The 23,385-nt window shown below is 39.9% G+C and overlaps 1 protein-coding gene across 1 annotated transcript; it reads right to left on the bottom strand.

The window, feature by feature from the left end:
* Positions 1-3,306: 3,306 nt before the first annotated feature.
* On the bottom strand, positions 3,307-22,830 carry dnaaf4 (dynein axonemal assembly factor 4). The gene is made up of 9 exons (XM_078256146.1): positions 22,708-22,830; positions 22,206-22,353; positions 9,576-9,709; positions 9,238-9,451; positions 9,012-9,157; positions 6,733-6,842; positions 6,490-6,643; positions 5,917-6,022; positions 3,307-3,419 (listed from the first exon to the last, which is right to left on the bottom strand). Exons 1-9 carry the CDS (start codon positions 22,828-22,830, stop codon positions 3,307-3,309), a joined length of 1,248 nt encoding a protein of 415 aa, XP_078112272.1.
* Between the last annotated feature and the right edge of the window lie 555 nt (positions 22,831-23,385).

Below are 23,385 nucleotides of genomic sequence, written 5' to 3' on the forward strand. Positions count from 1 at the left end.
CACTGGGTCCTGACCCACATGTGTGGTCTGATCAGTTGACCTCAATTTGCACTTCAGATTCAAAACAAAAAAAGTCCTTCACAGAAAGTCTGTTTACAAAGAAAAGCGGCAATTTCCAAATCCCTTCAATCTGAAATCAGTGTCATAAGATACTGTGTTACTGAGTTAGTGTGGTGGAGTGAGGATGGGTAGTGAGTGCTCAGTCTCTTAACTTAACAAAAGCCTCTTATTCTGGAGGTAAGGTGACCACAAACACTAATGTGTGTCTAGATCTGTTGACATTCTTCTTATGTCCCTCAACAACAAACACAGATGTGCCTTTGGTGGAACAAGTATTCAGATCCTTTACTTTGGAAAAAGTACCAATACATTATTGTAAAAATGCTCTATTACTGTACGTACTGTACGAGTAAAAGTCCTGCATTCAAAATCATACGTACGTGAAAGCACAGAATATTAGCAATATATAAAAAAAGTATCAAAAGTAAGAGTACTAGAAATGTGGCTTCTGTGACTAATATATTGCAATATGCAACATTAATAAATTTTTAATACTGAAGCAATGTGTAAGCTGCATTTCAGTGTTGTAGCTTGAAGTGAAGCAAGTTTGAGCTAAATTACGTTGTATACAGTTAGTTTAGTCCCGTGGTTCCCAATCTAAGGGGAAGGCCCCTCCAAAGGGTTCATCAGGTAAATCTGAGGGGTTGTGAGAAAAAACTAAGTTCTGCTACACAAATGGATCTTTTTTTGGACTTTCCTCCTACTTTGCGTTTTGATTAAATGTTGGATCGTTTGACTTCTTTGGGCCGATTTTTTAAATGAAACTATTTGATGGGAAATCAGATGGTAGAACTGCAGCAACTCGCACACATCTGAAACATGACGAGGTGCCCCAGCTACAAACCACAGCTTTTGATTTAGTCTTTAACAATGTATTGTATTATAGGTTTTTAGTTAAATCTTAATCTAAAAAGTTACTAGTTACTATAGCTGTCATATAAAAGTAGAGGAGTAAAGTACAACTTTACCTCTGACATGTAGTGAAGTAGAAGTAAGGTACCACAAATTTGTACTTAGGTAGAGAACTTGAGTAAAATGTACTTATTTACTTCCCACCACAGCTTGAACAAGACACTTTACCCTCCACCAGGTTAAGTGAAGCCGCTAACAAGAATATTTATCAAAGCCTACTAATTTCATTTGTAACATTTTGTTTTTCAGATTTTCAGGCTGGGTCAGTATCCATGTAGTCTATATGTTCTCAAAGTGAATCAAGATTTAAAAAAAAAAAAAAAAAAATGAATATGATTTTACCTTAAAGCTACACTGTGTAAGAATTTCTCCCATCTAGCGGTGAAATTGTATATGACAACCAACTGAATATTACATTCTAGCCCTCCCATTCCGAGCGTGTTTTAACTCCTACGGTGGCCGTATGCCAAGATTAACATGGCTTCCAGTACGACTTCTTCCGTTCTGTATATTGTACGAAATGTATGTAAGGCAATGTTTACAGCGTAGGCTACATATTTTTCTCCGTGAGCAGAGTCAGAGATCAGTTGATGCGACAGAGGTGCGAGGGAAAGCTAAAGGAAGAGGGAAATAAGGTAAAAAAATAAAATAAAATAGACAGAGCAGTTGGCAGTGGATCGGTGAGACCGCCTAGGTAAAGAAAAACTAAAGAGACACTCTCCAAAGATGATGAGGCGACTCCGTTACATGTCCTCGAGAATAGGTGTGATCCTCCATCTTCAACAGGCTTTCAAATCTTCCGGCTGGCATTCGTCACGGTGCCACTGAGTGTAAAAGCGCGAAAGGCAGAGGTATGTCCCTCTTTGGCTAATGTATTTTAAAGATGGAGGCGCTACATGGATGCTGCCATTTGAGCAACCTGCTCGTATGTATTCTGAATGATTCTGAATGGCAGATTCTACGCGTACGAGAATACTTTGATTAGTTGGTGGAAGTAATTACACATGAATGAGCACATATTTGTGAACGAACAAAGGGGGCTTTGCTAAGAATTAACTAAAAAAAACTACACAATGGAGCTTTAAGACCAACAGACCAATGCTGTTCATTAACTTTTGATTGATTGAGCCAACTCTGCCAACACAAAAGCTCAAATAGAATAGTTTGTTTTACTTTTTATCTGACCAGACTCCTTTATGGCAGCTGCAATTTGAAAAATGTACCACCTCTTACAATATTTTCAAACTGACAGAAAATACACCAGCAAAAGGTTGAAGTAGTCTTCATGTACAAAAAGCACTACACTTAAAGCTAGTGCTTGGTTTCTGTCACCCTCATGAGGAATTCTAAATAATGACAACAAAACTATCGCTGCATCCACATGATACAACCCTTACACCGACTGAGTCAGTGTAAACTTACATACTGATACTGAAAAAGCCACAATGTGAATATTTGTTTTGAAAAAATAAAAAATAAAAAAATCCATTAATTTACATGGTAACAAACATCCAAATATTTGTATTTCATTTGAGGAGCTGCAACATGTGACCACAAGAGGGTGTTGTACGCACACTGATCAAGTGTCTTCCATGCACTCTACATCAGGGGTCTTCAACATGTTTTAAGCTGAGGACCCCTTAACTGAAACAGAAACGATCAGGGACCCCCTACTACATATATTGTTTAAAATGAAGTTGCATATTAAACTGAGCCTACAATCAAATGTGGGCGACCTAAAGCCTTTATACATACATTTTAAGTGCATAGAATACTAAGCTATTAAAAAAGCCTAATAACTGTTGGCATGATTTTATAAATCATGTTTAATGTTAAACATACATGTGGCACAGTGAATCCTTAGGGTTAACTGTATCTGTGGATGGCTTTAGTGACTACCTTACCTATAGGCCAGTAAGCAGTGGGGATTTATATTTGTTGATAATATGATGGATTCATGTGAAGACTTTTCTATTTTGGAAAAAACTTAAAAATAATTAACACTAATTTGGGGGGCCCCCCTTGCATTGACTCTGAGGACCCCCTAAGGGGTCCCTTCTCTACATTATATTTGTCAGTAAAACACACTACAACACTTTTCATAATTTTTCCAGGCTCTCGCTGACATACCTTTTCCATTTCCAATAAAGCAGCAGGTAACAGCTTGAAGTCTGAATCTCAATGGCTACAGCAGGGATTAAACATTGTATTTGACTTATGGTTACATATATGTAGTCTTTGGTTCTCTGTTGTCATTTATTAAATCATTGAATAATAGACAAATAACACAAAGACTAAACAGCCATACATAATATGTACAGTACATTTTCTGTTTCACTGTGTCTCATGGTCAGTGCCTTGAATAATGTCTTTGATTCTCTGTGTGTCTGCCTGCAGCACTTTGTTGTGAGGGGAAATCTTTAGAGCAGCTTGGTAGTCTTGTAGCCCTGAGAAAACATGTCACAGGTAGATCAGCTGACAGCACAGAGCAGGTGGACATGGTCACCTGTTCATGCATTCAGTTATCATTTTGAAAAAACATGCTACAGTGATGTATTGTTGCTATAACATTATTAGTCCAGTCATTTTATGAAAAAAGTTGTAACAGAAGCAAATTCAACTGATTTTGTATCCTCAATATGTCCTGAGTAGGGAAAAAAAAGCCCTGAAGAATCCCGTTAGGGGAAAGTTTTGAAAAAGACCCAAATATAGCCTATTCATTCTTTTTCTCACATGAATAGGGTAACATTTTTAACCTTTAGATATCACCATGAAAATTACTGAGTTCATTACTTACATGAAGACAAAAAAAAATGTATTACAAGTTTTTTTAAATTGTTTGTTAACGTGGGCAAACGGCGCATAATCTAATTGCGTATTTTGGAACGGTACACAGAAGTCACGGTTCGGTTCATACCTCGGTTCAGACATCACGGTTCGGTACGAGTTCGGTACAATGGAGAGAAAAGCAAAATAAAAATGCAGAAGGCATTTTTTATTGTGCATGTCCAGTGTTTCCCACAGATTCGAAAGCAATTTGTGTCAGAGTAAAAAATGACATAACATTATTTAATATACGTTTATTTGATTCACAGCTGCTACATATAGTGTTTTGACCTCGACAACCCAACTGCATTTTACTGCAAACTTGCGAATAGTTAACTTTCTAAAGCAGGCGCAACCGCTTGTTTGCTAAGAGTCGGGTCGGTGATTTTGAATGTGTGATTGTGAGAAGGTGTTCACGAGATAGACACCAACCTTCTCTCCTTTATGGAGACAGACGCTGTGTGCACGGTGGGCTCAATGGTGTTTTAAGCCTCCAATGTCACCTTACAGGCAGCTAACCCTCACCTTAACACTAACATAACTTCTTTGACATAACCATTGCCCCGCTGCCTGGAAGGCGACATTGGGGGCTAAAAACACCAAACACCGCACGGTGGGAGGAGCTGTGTGTGTGTATGAGAGCGAGACACAAGTGGCAGAGAGACGGAGGAGAGCAGGGAAAGGAAATGCAGAAGAACGTGTTTTAAATAGCATTTTTTTTTAAACCCGAGGGATGGGGTTTGGGGCTGGGTCTGTGGGACTGTTTCTGGGGGATGAGTCTAAGGGAAGAACAGGACCTACCTTTTGTCTTCTGCATTCTTCTTACCCTTGTCTCCTGTTCTTCCCTCAGACTCATCCCCCAGAAACCCAGCCCCAAATGCCATCTCTGCAATAATAATTAATAAAGGCTGGTTTAAAATACTTCTTCCTGCCTCTATGTATTAATGCTCATGGGTAGCCTAAATGGGTTCCATTCAGACCTTAACATTAATTCTTTGTTATATGTCAACAAGATTCAACAAGACATTTTCACCTGGCTATACCCAATGTTTAGATCTGTTGTGGTATTTATGCAAATTAGTACATATGTAATTAGATTATGCACCGTTTGCCCATGTTAACATGGGATTCTTCAGGGGTTTATTTTCCTTACTCAGGACATATTGAGGATACAAAAGCAGTTGAGTTTGCTTCTGTTGCATTTTGGCTTAAAATGACTGGACTATATGTCTTTAAAGGGTATCTTTGGTATTTTCCCATGTTTTTGTGTCTAAGTGACTACATTCGGCTGCGGTGAAACAAGCTGCAATGTAACGTTAAAGAGCAACTGCGCATCTTCAATTTATGTCCACTAAAAGGTGTTTTACCCATAGATATAAAATTGTTCTATAGGTTTTACCACTGACATGCTCAGACTATTATTCTAAGCGTCTGACAACATTATGAAAAGGATCCCTACAGAGGTTGAACTTTTTGTTAAAGAGTAAGATCCTTTTTGCGCCGAAATCGCTATTGCCAAACCCACTAGACTCCATTTAAATAAACAGTAATTTTATCATGTAAACACACGTCATTCAAAGTCCACAGAAACAAAATCAACCATCACCACTCTGGTTTGGTTGAAATTAACCTTAATTCACCCATTTACATGCTGGCTCTACACACGCTAAAAGCATTGTTTATCTAAATGAAGTCTGGTGAGTTTGGTGATGGCGATTTCGGGGCTGTTTCTGGTTAAACAAAAAGGATTGTATTCTTAAACTAACAGGTCTATCTCTGTAGGGATCCTTTCTATAATGTCATCAGACACTTAGAATAACAATCTGAGCCTGTCAGCAGCAAAAACAGCCTTTTTAGTGGACCGAAATTGACAGTCCCTATTGCCCCATAGGGTTACATTGCAGCCCGGGTTGCAGCTTTCTTGCTCAATACTGCACCAATTTCAAAGAGTCTTGTTAGTCCCTTAGACACCAATGCATGGGAAAATAGGGTCCAGGTTTAAAAATTCCAAAACTACCCTAAGGCAAAGGTATTTATTATTGTGAGTGAATCGTTAAAACCAAGATAGTCCAAAGGTGTGTAGTAACAGTGCCAAATAAAAAAAATTGTTGTTCAAACCTTCTGCATAGAGCTGTAGCTGGCAGAAAGCAGATCCTCGGCGGACGTGGGCTCTGGCTCTGGCAGCTGCATTGGCAACAACTGGTGGAGTCAACAGATCAAGTGCCTGTAGAGACACGTGGGCAGATGTTTACTTTACTCTACATAATAGCAGCTTCTCTATCAGAATGATTCACAATGTGTACATAACTCATGCCAAACGTGGTAATACAGTAGAAACTTAAACTGTGATATTTAACATGGTATTTATGATAATAAATAAGAATAACACTTTCAACATAATTACTATTGAACAAATGAACTGTATAGACAGAATAGTATAGAGGCTGCAGTAGCAAATTACAACAATGTCCCTACACAGCAGTGAACAGACACAACTTATTTTGCCTCTCTCCTTGTAAAGAATCTCCAGCTATCATAAACCCAGTTATCTCTTGCTGCTATTTGCAAGTTTCAGGACACCAACATGCACAGTGAAGCTTTAATTAAATGTACTTTGCAAAATGCAGTGGAGTACAGATGAACACAGATAATGTAAAACTATTACTCTATTACTATGGCGATAGTACAGACCTGAGAGGAATCCTCAATGGCCTTGTGTAGATTTTTCAACTTCAGATGACAAGCAGCCCTGTTTGAATACAGAGCTGGGATCTTTCTGTTGAGTCGGATAGCCAGGCTGTAGGCATTCACTGCGCTCAGGTAGTCCCCAGTCGCAAAATATTTGCTGAATGAAAGAGTCTATTTAGTGATTCCACAGTTGACAAAAAAGATGTACTGTTAAATAGTTTCGAGAGCAGACTTAATTTCACTTACTCTCCTTTGTCCTTTAACCAGTCAGGGTTCCTCTCCTCTTCTTTCAGGTCCTTCAGCTCTTTATCATCTGCGTTTACTGCACGCCTGGCTTCAGCTTGTTTTTTGAGCCACTGGTTGGTTAAAATATAAAAAGTGCAATCTCATTTAAAAATGTCTTCATTAGACCCATAAAAGAGTTGTTCTGTGCACAGAGACTCTATTTCTCTGCTTATACATAGCGCAAATGAAAACAACAAAATCTGTCAAAATCACTAATGGATCTATTTCGTCTTGTTTCTTTAGCACTGCATCACTGATCCACAACACATGTGGCTTCCAAGGATATATAATAATCTTAAGGATCTGTTCATGTCATTACGTTGTTATAAATCTGCATTAAAGGTGCACTATGAGTTCCTGCATGGTTTCAGCGTGATTTCATTTTTGTCTCAAATCGTAGGCCTCTCTCCTTGATCCGCTAGCTGTCTGCCCCCTGAACACAATGTGAAAAAGCCTGGTCTCGGGAGACAACACAGGGGTCGTAAACGTCAAACAAACACTAGGGGCACAGGTTGTGCACCAAAATACAACAAACCATTCCAGCCAATCACCGACAAGATGGTTGGGGGAGGGGGTGGGGGTTAGTGACAGTTAGTCAGTTAGTCCTGACAGTTACGGAAACATGGGGGGAGGGGCGAGCTTGCTCTGTTTTGGTTGAAATTTACTTGAAACGTCAACAGAAGTGACCATGCAGGAACTCATAGTGCACCTTTAATAATTAGCTCTTATGTTTGGTACCAGTAGTTGATGTAACTAAGCCGTGTATATTTTAGATTATGCTGAAACTGTTAAAAAGCAAATTAAATGTGAAATTTGTTAATTGCATTTAAGTATTCATTTGGTTTTCTGCAATTATTTATTGACCATCACACAAATGTAATCATCTGTCAATCACCTTAAGACAAGCCACTTGTATAAGTACCAAGTAGAACAGTTTGGAATTTCATTAATTTCTGTTGTGATCTTGGGTTCGCTGCTACGAAACGTTAAGACATTACAGTATATTAATACAGTAATAACAGGTGCAACATCATGTCAGCGAAACCGACCTCCCTAGCGCACGCTAGGAGGATCCATAGACTGTAAAATTAATGGAAGAAGCTTCCGCGCCTGAAAAGTGAAGCCAATGCGGAAGTTATTTAAACCTGCATTCTATCTCATTTCCAACAGGGGGCGACCCCACTGGTTACAAAAAGAAGTGAGTTTTTTTAGAAGTCTATGGGAAAACGTCCCTTTTACTCACTTGATTTATTACCTCAGTAAACATTTTCATAATGAGTTAATGCCCTCAATTGCTACGTTCAAGTCTTCTTCAATGCAGCATGATGTTCATTTAGTAAATTTTGGTCCCTTTTTTTTTTAAAGACGATAGTGCATGGGATGCTTTAGGAGCATGGCTACCCACCAACCTGTCAATCAGGACAGAGGCTAAGCTATGCTAACCAATGGCACTAAAAAATTTGAAAAATGTGTTTACACAACTTTTCAAAACATTTGTTCGTCACTATAGACCATTACACAGTGGGGCATGACGAATAAATGACACGACAATGCAAAATATACACATCAACACTATTCATACCTTGACTTGAGATTGGGTGTGAGCGGACAAGAGAGAGCGATTGAAGCAGAGGAGAGTTAACGTTTACAGTGAAGATATCAAGTGAATGTACGGTAGCTAGAGTCTGCAGTTGGAGCACAAATAAATGCTGTAGCTCCTCAAACCCACCGGAGGTGTACCGTGTCTTGTTTCCTCAGCTGCTGAGTGGAGTGACGGGGGTTAGCTCCGGAGATTTCAGCCCCCAGTGCTTTCCGACCATGGTCGGGAAGCCGAAGCAGGAAAAGCTAACACTATAGCTACTGTAAGCTATTAATTGAGTTTTCTTTTACTCTACTCTTTTAATTGTGAAAGCTGAGAAAAGAAAGATTGTCTCTGGTAAACGCTACCTTTGTCAAGGTTGAAAGGAGAAATAAAGTGTGAGGTCTATACGATCTAAAATTACGTTGCGTAATGTTTCCATTCAACAGCTCCAACAAATATATTAACATGCAAATTAATCGTACAAATAAAAACGTCCCCAGCGTGTAAAAGACCTTAAAAGCGAAACAATTGGAGGTACAGTATGATCAAGTAAGAGGATTTTTGTTGTTCAACCAATTTTACACTTGATTCCTGGTGGTTGATGCAGATCTTTTTGAACACCCTGCAGATGACAGGAAAGGAAACTGGCAACTCTTACGTCTTCCTCCTCTGGCACTCTTGATTCCCTGAGAGCTGTTGGGAAAACTCGTGGGGTAAACATGACTTGAATGTTTCCAGTGAGTCTTGGAGCAGGCAGGTTTGCTTGCTTTCTCTTGCTCTTCCCTTCACTGTTGCCTCTTTGATCTAAATGCAAGAATATGTTCATTAACATACCAAAACCAATTAGTGTGAGAGCAAATTTGATCACACAGGGAATTACTTACCCAGTTCGACAGTTCCTCCAACTGAACCTTCAGTCCACTTCTTCTCTGTCATGGCTCGTTTGTTTTGATTGTCTCTCTGACTTTGGAGTCTGAGTTGGGCTTCTTCCTCTGCTTTTTGTTTCTGTCTCAGTTGCCATGCTGCCAACTCTGCTGTGGTTTTCTCTCGCTCATTGTCCTTTATTTTCTGGATACTGTCTCTTTCCTCCTTTTCAAGCTGAGATCAAGTAAAACATGCTATATATAAGTCCTTCTAGATTTCACAGCAGATTTGCAATGGTCATTTTGGACACTTGGTGATGTGAGTTATGAGTAGAGTGTGGTGTATGTTACTGCTGTACCTTCATCATTATCTCTAGTGCATATTTTTTCTCTGCATGCTGTTTTTCCACCTTGGATCTGGACTCTGAAGAAAGCTTTTCCTGGTATGTCAACAGAGCCCTTTCTCTGATCTCCTTCTTTTTTTCTTTATCATCTGAAACACATTCACTTATAATGGTAGATTAATTTAATGTAAAGGTATAGGACACTTTTAGCCAAGTCAAGGGGACATTCAAAATGATTATGTCTTAAAACCAGTGGTCCCTTCTGAGCTGAGAGTTTGCTATTTACTATTTAAGAACCGAACCTTGGGGTATCCAATCTACAGCCAGCAGGCCATGTCAGCCTAACACCGTCCAGCTGAGTGATGTGTTGAGTACCGGTTGGTGAAAAGTATGAAAATCAAGAGTGGGAGGATCTGTCTGCGTACTGCAAGAGAGGGATCTGTATGTGGACTGCAAGAGAGGGGCGTAACTTGAAGGGGGTGTAACTTAAAGCAAGGGGTGTAACTTAAAGTTGTCCAAATCACACGAGATGTCAAAATGAGATGTTGTCGGCAAAACTACCTGGACGAGATACAAGCAGATACAGTTTAGAAGAGAATCTTTGATACAAATTTGTGTGCAGACATCAGAACAAAAACATCTTAACGATACTCTGGATTAGCTTCCCTTGCTTTTATTAATGTCATTTCAGGACCGATTTATCATTGTTATGGGTTTGGTATGTTGTTCTGTGTTTGTCTTATTTTGGTAGTCTGTTTTTCTGTTTTGTATTTTGCCCCGTTTCCTGTTTTATTTTGACGGTCTGTTTTCTGTCTTGTCTTGTCTTGTTTTACTTCCTGTCTTTTGGTTTTTCCCGCTCTTGTGATTGCCTGATGTTTTTCACCTGTTTCCCAGCCCTTGTGTCACCTGCCTCTCGTTAACCTCATTACCCTCTGTATTTAGTCTTTGTGTTCCCCTTGTCCTGTGTCAGATCATTGTATTGTTTTCTGTGAGAGTTTGTGTTAGTCGCCCCTTGTTTTGGACTCCTGTTTTTGTATTCTTTGTCTTTTGTATTCTTGGATTTTTGAATATATTTTTACCCAGCCGTCTTCTGTCCTTGGATTTTGGTTATTAAACCTTTTGAACTCAACATTGCCTGATGTGTCTGCGTTTGGGTCCGCCACATTCTCTCCAACCGTGTAACAATTATTGTCATTTCAGGACCGAACATTGCGATTTAACAGCTTGTTCCAACAAAATTTTGCCTAGTGATATGTATCACCATGTATCACTGTTTAAACTAATGCTGAGTGGAGGCTAACTTTGTTAGCATAGCTCCATACAGGGTCATGAGAAGGACTGGACTGTGGTAAGCTACAGACGCAACTGGAAAAACCACGCTACAGTTTCCCCGTTGAGTTGCGTTTCCCCTACCTAACCAAACTGTATGCCCTAACCTTAACAATGGAGTGATGCTACCATTTTAACAGGAGGGAAACACTATTTGACGGGAGCCGGACATGCGGCGAACAGGGAGAACTCCTCCCGAGGTCGCCATGGCTAAACAATGTTACAAAGATACCCACAAAAATACACTTAAACACAAGAACACACAAAATCAGTAACGGAGCTAATTGAAGCAAATTGAAAATATGTATGAAATGATGATAGAAATGTGGGTGCCAAATAGTTTAAATATCAGAGCAACTATGTCCAAATTAAGTCTTCTACGGGGCGTTATGGAGCCCGCTCCAGGGACAGTTGGGCCCCTGTCAGTTTTCGTGCTCAGGCCCTAATAAGAGACGGGTCTGTATGTGGACTGCAAGAGAGTGGTGTAAATGTAACAGGGGCATAACTTGAAGTTGTCCTAACCAGAGTCCAAATCATGCGAGATGTCAAAACGTAATGTTGTCTGTGTCCAGACTTTCGAACAGAAACATCTTCAGGATACTATGGATATAGCTAGACTGAAAAAAGTCCTTTCAGAATCAAAACGTCACGATTAAACGGCTTGTTCCAACAGAAATAAGTGACAGGTATCTCCATATGGTTTTACAAGCTGTTTAACTAAGGCTGAGTGGTAGCTATCTTAGTAAGCTCCGCTCCATACAGGAAAATGTCACTAGAAAAGCAAGGTTAAGTTAGTTTAACATTCGTCAGTTTTTGCGGATGTTACCTTCAATAGCTCCATGTCACTGCTTCGATTTCTTCCAGTTTTAGGGTATGTTGGAGCATTGACACGGAGCTACTGAATGTCAAACATTAAACTAACTTTACCCCGGTCACGAGAAGGACTGGACTGTGGTAAGCAACAGATGCGGCCGGTAAGAAACGCTGTAGATACGGTCATGCTGCCTGAGATGTGACTGTTTCCCCGTTGAGATGTGGTTCCCGTACCTTAACTAAACCTAATGCCCTAGCCTTTACAACGAAGGGACGCTATCATTTTAACAAGAGGGAAACACTATTTGACACACCAGCGAGCCAGATGGCTAAACAATTGGCGCTTTTCCATTACATGGTACCTGCTCGACTCGCCTCGACTCTACTCGCCTTTTTTGGTTTTCCATTACGAAAAAAAATACCTGGTACCTGCTAACAGGTACTTTTTTTAGTACCACCTCAGTCGAGGTTCCAAGCGAGCTGAGGCGAGCCGAAAAGGTGACGTGAAAGCGACAGACGGGGGTGTCCTGAACAAACCCGCTATTTTTAAATAGTTTAGCCAGCTGTGTTTTTTTTTTGCTGCCTCCAGCTTCATTTGAAACTAAATGTGTCTTCTGGCTGTGGCAACAACAACACACTTTCCATGTTCTGTGTGTGTGTCGTGTTAGGTCACGGCAGTTTCCTGCGGCGCCGCTTGTTTTACAGTTCTGCGGAGGCTCCAGGCAGAGCTTTCGCCATAGCCTACGTACACACACACATGGCCGGCTCGACGCACGCACCAGCGCACAAGTATAAACATCAGGCCACAGAACTGTAAAACAAGCTCAAGTGGCCTGATGTTTATAGCCTGCATATAACGACCAGCCACGCTGAGGCGGTACTAAAATCTGCAATGGAAAACGGACGCACAGTGAGTCGAGGCGAGTAGAGTCGAGGCGAGTCGTGCAGGTACCATGTAATGGAAAAACGCCAAATGCTACAAAAACACCAGCAAAAATACACAAGAGTCAAACAATTAGCTAGTAGCTAACGTTAGCAATCATGCTAGCTAGCTATGAAAGCTGAGACGTTATTAAAAATCTATATGAACTAAATTAAATTGCCCATAATGGAGATTTTTTTATGTAACGTTTGTGTTTTCTCCAAATCAATTTTTATGACAAGATAATGTTAGGTTAACGTTACTCTGTCAATTGAGTGACTGATAACGATAACGGTTATATTAACGTATACATCTGACTGTGACGTTAGCTGGCTAGCTGTTTTTTTTTAGCTGTTTTTCTTTGTTAACATTAGTAAACTCGTCTTGCACTTTGAAAGTTTCCCAAAGACAAGAAGTTGAGGCGTCAGTGGGAAGTAGCAGTTAGAAGGGAAGGTTTTTCTGCCAGTGACTTCTCTCTGCTCTGCATTGAGCATTTTAGGCCTGAGGACTTTGATAGGACAGGTCAGATAATAAGGATTCGAGATGGAGCTAAACCATCTGTCTTCAGCTTCCCGACTCATCTCCAAACAGTAAGTGTATCACTAGGCTAAAAGGATTTGATAGATAATGTAAGTCAAACCTTAATGAGAAAATGTTTTTTTTCTTCTTTCTGAATGTTAGAAATCAACAATGTATTGTGTATTACATTATGAAATACTTAAATCTTGAAGTTGTTAAATTTCCCTCCACTTTAGCCAGTGGCAACCAGGACAACACAAGCCTCAATGAGGGCTGAAGAGAGCCTGTCAGTGGACTGTTCTCCACATTTCAAAGAGGCTGAACCTCTGCCTAATGTGAGTATTCTTAGTAGCTATGCCCCAAACAGGTGTGAGCATAATGGCCCTGGTCATATTCAAACCTCTCTCTCCCTCTTTCTCTCTTTCAATTGAATATGCTTTGTTGGCGTGAGAGTAACAAAAACAAAATGACCAAAAGCGTCAAGTACTTATGAGATTAAAAAGACTGAGACTAATGAAAAAAAAACAAAGAACATTTGTGTGTGTCCCTCTTGCACTTTCCTTCTCTCTGCCGTGTCACACTCACTTGCCAATCTTTTCAGACACACCCACTTATACACATAAAACATGCTGGTGTTCAATATGCATCCCTGGCGCGCGCGCGCACACACAGACACAGACACACACACACACACACACACACACACACACACGCGTTGACAGTGGGATAGGAGGGGTGATGAGATTAAGAATGCAGGCCAGCTATGCACAGTTGTTCATAGTTCATAGTTTTCATCTTTCTTTCTACTAGGACCACGACCACTCCTATGGATTGCCTGCATCTCCCACTGATCTAAAGGCCAGACTCAGTGAAGCGAGAGATGAGGAACGTCAAGAACAGAGAACACAGTACGTGGTCTTCTGCAGGATCTGAAGGGAAAGAACCTCATAAATGAAGAGCTGAAAGAGAGACTTGAGTTCTACTCAGGTAAAATAAAAATAAAACTTTGATTTTATTTATATCTAATGCTTATATTTTGCCATCTTCGTTAGACTTCCTATGTATTATTTCAAGGGAACCTACTTATTAGTCTGTGCTAACTGAATTTCAGATATTCAGATAGACGAGTACTCCCCACAGGGAGTTTGCCATCACTCTCCACCTGCATGGTCCAAAGGCATATACCTATCTCAGAGTCTCTTCATCTTGACCTCCCACATCCACATACTTTGCAAAGTTGTTCTTAGTGTAATTAGATTGCACCTTAAAAATAATACTGGTTCAAAAACATTAGATAACAACTTTTCATTTTACAAAGGTGGATGAGTTCTGTAGATGTGAAGCCTGGCCTCAATGATGTTAGACATATTGAAAAAAAAAAAAGAGTTAGACCCAGCTAAATATGGATCTGTTGGATTCCATGGCCATCAAAAAACATGTCCATTACAATCCCCATACCCAGAAAATGTCTGGATTTGTGGATATGGGGGAAGGACTGAATGAGATGGATGTTGCCACTGAGGCTCTTGTTTTTATGCTTGTTGGCCTACAAGGCCACTGGAAGGCTCCAATTAACTTTTATCTGACCAAGTCCCACACACAGAAGGTCCTGGTCAGAGATGTATAGTAACAAAGTACAACAACTTCAATACTGTACTTAAGCACTAAAAGGCTGTATCTGTACTCTACTGGAGTATTATTTTTTTCTCCTACTTCCACTTTTACTTCAGTACATATTACATATATCATACGTTTAATACTTTTAATCCGATATATTTTTTATGTGCTGCATCGTTACTCGTTACAATTATAAAAATGTTACGAATCATTCCAAACCCACATTATCACTGCCAGAGCAGTAGATGGCTCTGTCACCAGGTTTGATGAAGCTGGCTCATCATTCAGCGATTCAAGGGATCAAGCTGTTATAAGAAGACCGCGCATGCTCCCGTTCTGCCTTTCGCTCTGCTGCCTGCATGCATTGAGAACACTTGAGCTTTGTTAGTTTGTTTTGAGATGGAAGAACCAGAAACACCATCTTCAACACCTTCAACTTCAAGTGATCGTGGCGATGAGGGTGAGGAAGGAGACCACCCCTGGCCATACTTGGAGTCCATGTTTTCATTAGTCGGAGTGACAATTCATATAGAATGAAGTGCCTACTCTGCCTCCTGAAAGATTGCGAAATAATGGCCTTCAAAAATTCACCTTCAGGACAACAAACATATCAAGGTAAGTTACAAATATAATACGCAAATGGCACACCAGCTTGAGCTATCAGTAAGCGCTAGCTAACTAGCTACCCGCGGTTCATGACATGCTGCAGTGTTCAGTTACGTTAACGTTAACTAGCTGGCTATCATAAAGGTTGTGTCACGCTGAATGGTGTTTTTGACCCATCACTAACTTTCTCTTATTTTATGACATATAGCCTAACCCTACTGCTTTCTTTAATAACCACATAACACAATACTAGTACTTTTACTTTCAGTACTTGAGTAGTACATTTTAAAATTAACTACTTGCAATACTTAAGTACAAACAATTTTGAATATATTAGTACTTCCACTTAAGTGTGGTGCTTAAAGAGCAACTTCTACTCACTCTACTACTTTTACTCAAGTCTGGGTCTCTAGTACTTTATACATGTCTGGTCCTGGTTATGCATGCGTTGGAGGAACTGCATCAGTATGGCATAAAAGTGGTGTGTATGACAATGGATGGGCATGCCTCCAATTTAAACATGTGCGAGCTAAGGGCAAACCCTCTTGAGCCCTTAAAAACTTTTTTTGCACATCCAGTAACTAATGAGAGGGTCTTTGTGTTAATGGATGCTTGCCACATGTTGAAGCTGGCACGGAATATGTAGCAGGCATACAGTCCGATAACCAGCACCACTGAACAGATCAACTGGGAATACATTGTTCATCTGTATGATGTTCAAGCTAAAGATGGACTGCATGCTGCCAACAAGGTAACAGTTAAGCATGTTCATTTTGACTCGCAGAAGATAAAGGTATCCCTGGCTGCTCACACTACGCTACCTTCCGCTTTCTTTGTGTTGCAATTTTAAACTCCGGTCGATTTATGAGGACTATGGTTAACTGCTCCTCAGATGCAGGGTAAATCCAGACAACTAGCTAGCCGAGACTATCTGTCCAATCTGAGTTTTCTGTTGCACGACTAAAACAACCTTTGAACGTACACGTTCCACAAAAACAATTTCCTTCCCGAGGCTATTTTGTAGCGGCACCGTGGCACCGCTCGGTGCTTAGCACCGCCCAAGACGATTGTGATTGGTTTAAAGAAATGCCAATGAACGAGAGCACGTTTTTCTTCCATCCCGGATTGCTGTGTGGACTAGCCACAGCGCTGTGGAGGAAGGTCTGGCAGTGCGAGACTAATGGAATCATGAAAAAGGATGTTGTCTATGGTGATGATCAGATGCTTTCAGTTAATGCAAACATTTGCTTTAGATAATTTACAGGCTTTTTGACATAATGAACAGCCACCAAAGAATTCAAAGCTCCCCTGGGTTCTTTGAATTGGACTGAGCGAGTAGAGTTATTGCTGAGAGGCAGGGAATACTTGATCAGCTGGTGATGAAAGATGGCACACCGCTTCACCGAAATTATGAAGCTTCTGTTGGTCATTTGAGTTCATAAGTTCATGACAACAAAAGTTCATATGATGCTCTCTTCTCTTCTGACTTTTTGCTGTCTACTGTTTTGTTTCTGTTTGAATTATTTTATCTTTAGTGTTTCAGTTCATACAAGTGTCAAAATGGTATGTATGGCACTGTGTTCATATAAACAATTTTCAATGATATGATAACCTCAAAATATCACGCTTTATAGTATTACATTTATACGCTTTATAATTGAAAGTATGTAAAAAGGTCTTCCTTTTGAAAATAATATATTTTTTCACTACAGTAAATAAGCAAATGTACACCGTATAATAATATCACGATAAACCATGAAACGGGTATATCGCTGCAACCCTAGTTCATATTTTCTGCTTTCTCAGTTCTGTTCTAAAAATTGTTCCTAGTTGCTTTAATGTCCTCGAGGTAAATCCTTTATTTCAAGGACCCTGACACTACATACTCCTAAGGAGCACCCAGTAATTTTACAGTATACAATTTCTTAGATTGAAAATCTTTAAAGAATCTTTACCAAACAGGAATGTCAAGGGAGGTTAGAGCTAGCTTCTTAAGTTCCAGCCCAGAATACTTTCCCAAAAGTCTCAACAGTTTTAGGTTTTTAAAAAGAACTACAACTTTATGTGGAAAGGTCAATTTACTTTCAATGAACAACATGAATTGGTGCTTTCTTGAGGTATCTCGGTTTGCATGATCATATTGACAAAATATTTTCTTTTGAAGGTACCTATCTGTCATCATCAATATAGACACCCTGATGTTGATGATTCTTGAACAGCTAGAGTTTCAGCGATACATTTGCACGAATCGATTGAGCCAGGATCACTTGGAGCTCCTCTTCAATTCAATCAGGGCATCAGGTAGGGATCTCATGAGTTAATGAATTGTCTTCAGATAAGTCGCTGTCATTTGAAAAGAGCAAATATCTGTATTAAAGTGGAACTTTGCTGATTTTCAACTGGCAAAAAGCCCGACGGATGATGCGAAGCGATGCGTTTTGCATCATTCTGCGGACTTGTGACACCAGCTACAATTCAATTCAATTTCATTTCATTTAAAGTGTCAAATCCCAACAGGAGTTATCTCAGGACACTCTATAATTTACAAAGATACAACAATTTCCCACGAGCAAGTATTTGGTGCGACAGTGGCGAGAACAAAAACCTTTTTACAGGCACAAACCTCAGACGGACCCTGGCTCTTGGTGGGCAGCCATCTGCCGCTGCTGATTGGGACACAAAAACACTGATACAGAAATATGATTCGTAATAATTATAGGCTTGTGATTGATGAGCTCCAGGCACTGGAGGCATGAAGGGACGATGGGTGCTACTCATCTACACGTATTGGCCGCGCTGCAATGACAAAGAGCCGGTTGAAAATCAGCAAACTTTCACATTAAGTTTTTTGTGTGTGTGTGTGTTTGTTTTTTATGCAATCCTACTGCAGGCCAGTTCCAGGGCATTTTCTGCCGTCTGATGGTCCGGTGTCTCTCCAAGCACATCAGGCGACGTGGCGGTACAGGATGAGACAGTGTCCCTGTCTGTTGTTGAGATGTCCTCTGCTTTGCCAGCAGAAGAAACTGAAGAGCTTCCATCCCCTTTGGCTGACATCGCTGCAATTGTGTGTGACCATAGCTACCTACCAACCCGCTTTGGTGGCCTTGTGGAGAATGCCCTTGTATACAAATCTGGATTTGTTGTTTGACAGATTTTAAGAAAGTTGTCCTGTCATAAGTGTCGGGAGCTTGGTGACAGATGCTTTACCAGCATCATTTGAGCTGAGCTACCACTTGCTTACCCTTAAAAACAAAGGAGGATTGATGATTCCTTCTTAAGGGTCAGTGAAAGTGGTCAGCTCAGCTGAGTGGTTTATTCGCCAGTTTTCATCGGGGCAAGCCGTAAAAGTGTCCATGGTCAATCAGTTTGTCCGGGCTGAGATTGGGTCAGAGGATGTGTTTCTTTTAAAGGAGCACATTCTGCTAGCCTAGCCTGCCTCTCTTAGTTATGCTATTATAACTCTAGACTGCTGGGGAAGTTCCTTCCTTCCAAGGACACAATGAGCTGCTCTCTCTTCTCTCTTTCACTTGTTTCCTTTTGTGTTCATCATAGTCCCAGATATGCTTGTTACTAACCTAGCTCTGGGGAGTTTACTCCCCGGAGTCCTTATGTTTCTTCTTCACCCAGAATATCGCCTTGGAATAGGGTGGCACCAAGACCTGGGTCTTGGGTGCAGCTGTCGCTGTGGACCTACTACACCAAGCTACGCTCTGCGATTCCCTGCAGTGTCCGGCTGCGTCCTGCCGCGTCCACCCATGCTCTGCTGTGCCACACTACACCCCATAACGCCCTGCTGTGCCCTACTATGACATTAACTACTACGACTACCATTGTGGTCACTGTTCCACTATCTTTATTATGACTATTATTGCCACTGTTCTATTCTGACTTTTGCCACATCACACCCCCAACCGGCACCGTCAGACACCGCCTACCAAGAGTCTGGGTCTGTCCGAGGTTTCTTCCTAAAAGGGAGTTTTTCCTCGCCACTGTCGCAATAGCTACTGCTAATGCTTGCTCTTGAGGCAATCACTGTAATAGTTGGGGCTTTGTATGTGCTGTGGTCTAGACCTACTCTATCTGTAAAGTGTCTCGAGATAACTCTTGTTATGATTTGATACTATAAATAAAACTGAATTGAATTCAAGAAATGCAGTTCGGAATTGAAAATCATCATTTCTTGCTATTGTCATTAGTTGTGTCTGTCTTTCACAAACTAAGGCTGCACCACATTGCCAAACTGAATACTCTTACATTACAGAGTGGCAATACCCGTAAAAAACTGCGCAAAAACAGTTCTGTTTCAAGGGTTTAAGCTCCTATCTTCGTGTTCTTTAAAAGGCCATAACTTATACAGGACAAAATGTAGAAAATTGCACATCAGGTAGAGCCTTAAGCATATTTGCATTTATATGTGTATGGTATAAAAATCGATACAGCATAGTATCCGATATTTTCAACTTTAATATAATGCTTGAGAGCTTAATGCATCATATTTTAACTGGGGTATTTTGTGAGTAGAATCTGAATCTGTGTCAGGTAATTGTATGTTTTCCTCTGAAGTAAAAGTACACAGTAAGTCAGTAGTAAAGGCCTACAGTTGGGTTATTAAGTGCTTTGGGGGCCTTCTGTAAGTTATTTCAAGTACAATGGTTCTGGAAAAAGCTAAGCAGCAACCGGCCCATTTCAAACAGGCATGTTTTGAACGGGCGCTGCACTAATTATATAAATTGCACATGAGAATTGGTACTAGAATAATATAATCAGTTGCCTTTTTAGTCCACTAGATGGTGCAGTTGAGTTATTGTTGCTAGTAAGAAATGTATCTTTTTAGATAAACTGGATGTTTTAGGACATAATTTGAAGATGGAATAGGGAGGTAATAATTTTCAATATATCGCAGAATATCACAATAAGTTTAAAACTGCATTAATATTGTATCGTGGGGCCTCTGTTGATTCTCACCCCTTTTCACTACTCAATATTTAATTTAGTATTAGAGATGCACCGATTGTTGACCGGAATTGGCCGATTTTCACATCATCGGCCATGACCGGCGACCTGCTGGTTATATGCCGATTTTATGCCGGTCAAAGTCACTCGGGCAGCACATGACTTACATAATCAGCACAACACGTGCACATGCAGGGTTTCCGCTATATGCATGTAGCAGCGGCGCACTGTCGCTCAATCAGCTGTTTATGAAATGTCATAAAGTCCTAAGTATACACGGCTAGGCAGAGCCGTCTGCTCTACTGATCTCAGGAGAACAGTCAGCTGCTCTCTCTCCCTTTTGAGGCTGAAAAACCGCACTCACGCGGGTCCCGTGAAATATGACAGCTACAGTTTATCGGAAAATAGTGTTGGGCACACTGACTTTGATGAATTTACTGTTTATCAGACCCCAGATGAGACAAGAAGCTAACGTTAGCAAACGCTGTGGTCCCTCTGCCTCTTACGCCCCGCTGGCCGCTGTAGGAGACAAAAAAGAAAAAAAAGAGATGCTGTATTCCCTCGACACGCTGTACTAACGTTACTGTTTAAAACGCTTTCTAAGTTAGTGGGGATGCATAACGCTCAAAACAAACATTAAAAAACGTAGTAATCTTCCCTCTGTTTTTAGTTATGCTAAACTGTGTGTAAAATGAGCGGTGACGTTAAATCATCTGTTTCAGGTAACGGCACTCTAGGGTACCGTCTATTTGCTGGATTGTTCCGAGGTAACCGTCGGAAGCTAACGTTAGCAGATAAGCCCGTTGACAGCAACGGCAGTGTTCATATTTATGCACAATGACACATAAAGCAAACTTGCTAAAAAAGGAACTACACGCTGTTTTCAGGTAACGTTACTGCTGACGTTCAAACAGGCCTGTGTGTGTTTTGAGAAATATCTTTATACTGCAAGGCCATATTTATTTTATTTTTATTTGTTATTTATATATTATTTTATTGCCATTACCTGTTTTCATTCATAGAAGTTTAGTTTGCTAAATATATCACATTTGTTTAGTTGGATATTGGATGTGAAAAGAAGGAAATGGTTCTTGCATAACATTGCACTTTAGAAGTGTGTGAATTTCCCACAAAAGGAGTAATTTATATAATTCTATTTTATAGTGATTGATTATCTTTTCAAAAAATGTTCTATGTTCTATGCAAAATGTAAAATGTTCTATTAAAGAAAAGATAGAAAATAAATATTTGTGTGTGCTGTAAAGTGGTTAGAAAACATGAAATCAGAATCGGCTAAAATCGGTATTGGCTGGTCAGACTCAATGAAAAATCGGAAAATCGGAATCGGCCTAAAAATTGTAATCGGTGCATCTCTATTTAATATTGTGTTATATTCAATATATTATACTACTATTGTATTGCTAATTATACTACACATACTATTGTTAATAGTTAATCTAATATTTTTGAATTACTACCATAATATACTCATATATATATATATATATATATATATATATATACTCATATATATATATATATATATATATATATATATATATATATATATTTATTGTCATATATTTACCTGGTTATAAATAAATTCTACTACTACTATTCATACCACATATCAGGGCTCAACGCTAACTTTTTTAAGTAGTTGCCAGGCTTGGCAACCAGGCATCAGCTCAGGAAGGAACTTGTTTGATTCAAAAGTTGTTTTAGTCGTGCAACAGAAAACTCTGATTCGACAGATTCGACTAGCTAGCTGTCTGGATCTACCCTGCAGAGATCTGAGGAGCAGTTCAAAATAGTACTCATAAATCGACCAGAGTTTAGAAATGCCAACACAAAGAAAGCGGAAGGTGACGGACATATGCTCTTACTTGTAGTTATCATCAGATGCTCCCACACTTTATTGGTCCTCTTTGACAAACTGATGACTGCAACTCCATTTCCAACCTTAGCTGTGCTTCTGTCATCATCAACAGGTTCAAACAGGAAGGCTTCAAACAGATATGGAGGGTAATGCACCTGTGCAGAAAAGAGAGAAATGCATTGAGAGAAATACACAATTTCAAAAATCACATTTGTTTAAACTTAATGTGTCTACACATTATAAAATAAAGACATGGCTGTGACGTTAAGAATGTAATCTTTTGTCTATAGCGAACGACTAACGTTAGACCAAGAAAGGTAATGCTAACGTTATATCCTAGTTATATAGCTAGAGTCTATGGTTATATCCTCGTTATGTTCTTTATTCATGAGTTTCTACCTAACGTTACCGTTACGTGTATGACAAAGCTAATATTGAGCGTGTCACGTGTGACGGCGACATACAATTAAAAAGGGTCCACAACGTATATCGTTGTAAGCTAACTTTACCTTGAGGTATTCTTCTGTAGACATGATGTCCACTTTCTCAACTTTCCTTCCTTTTAAAGGCACACTTATGAAAACCGTCGAGTCTGTCTGTGTCCATGAATAGTCTGTTACTAGCAACGGCATTTTCGGCACACCTATTTTTTCGTGTCACCCTCCTGTTTGTACTTTTGCCCGCACAACTTGGAAGCAGCAGCTGTCCAATTGTGGTTCACTAATAGCGCAAAAAATATCGACGTATTCAGGTCAAAAACAAAGTTCTGCGATAAAAGAGTCGTGAAGGGCAAAAACTGGCTGTACTACCGCATGGCGTCTCGTTGCTATGGTGACCAGATAGAGACACACACACACACACACACACACACACACACACACACACACACACACACACACACACACACACACACACCATGCTGCCTTTAAATTTGTCGGAAAAATAAGTATTAGGAGTTGTAGCCAATACCAATTATTAAAGCGATGCAAACCCACACTTTACAGTACTGTCATAGCAAAGTAAATTAGGCCTACATAAAATATTTCATACAGAATTAGCTTCAAAAAGCACAGTACACAGATCACATTTTTTCACTGGAGTAACTTGCTCTCAAATATAACATACGTCTACTTAACATATGAGAGCATTCAGAGATTCACATTATATGTTAAACTGTCTTACATGTC

This window comes from Sander vitreus, chromosome 8, assembly GCF_031162955.1.
Source record: "Sander vitreus isolate 19-12246 chromosome 8, sanVit1, whole genome shotgun sequence".
NCBI lineage: Eukaryota > Metazoa > Chordata > Actinopteri > Perciformes > Percidae > Sander > Sander vitreus.

What these genes read in the sequence shown, in the direction of transcription:
- dnaaf4 (XM_078256146.1), bottom strand. Translation starts at nt 22,830, where the DNA reads ATGCCGTTGCTAGTAACAGACTATTCATGGACACAGACAGACTCGACG. An exon ending in CACTAGAGATAATGATGAAG is followed by an intron (nt 9,452 to 9,575) that starts GTACAGCAGTAA and finishes ACTTGATCTCAG; the next exon opens with CTTGAAAAGGAGGAAAGAGA. An exon ending in TGGAGGAACTGTCGAACTGG is followed by an intron (nt 9,158 to 9,237) that starts GTAAGTAATTCC and finishes TCTTGCATTTAG; the next exon opens with ATCAAAGAGGCAACAGTGAA.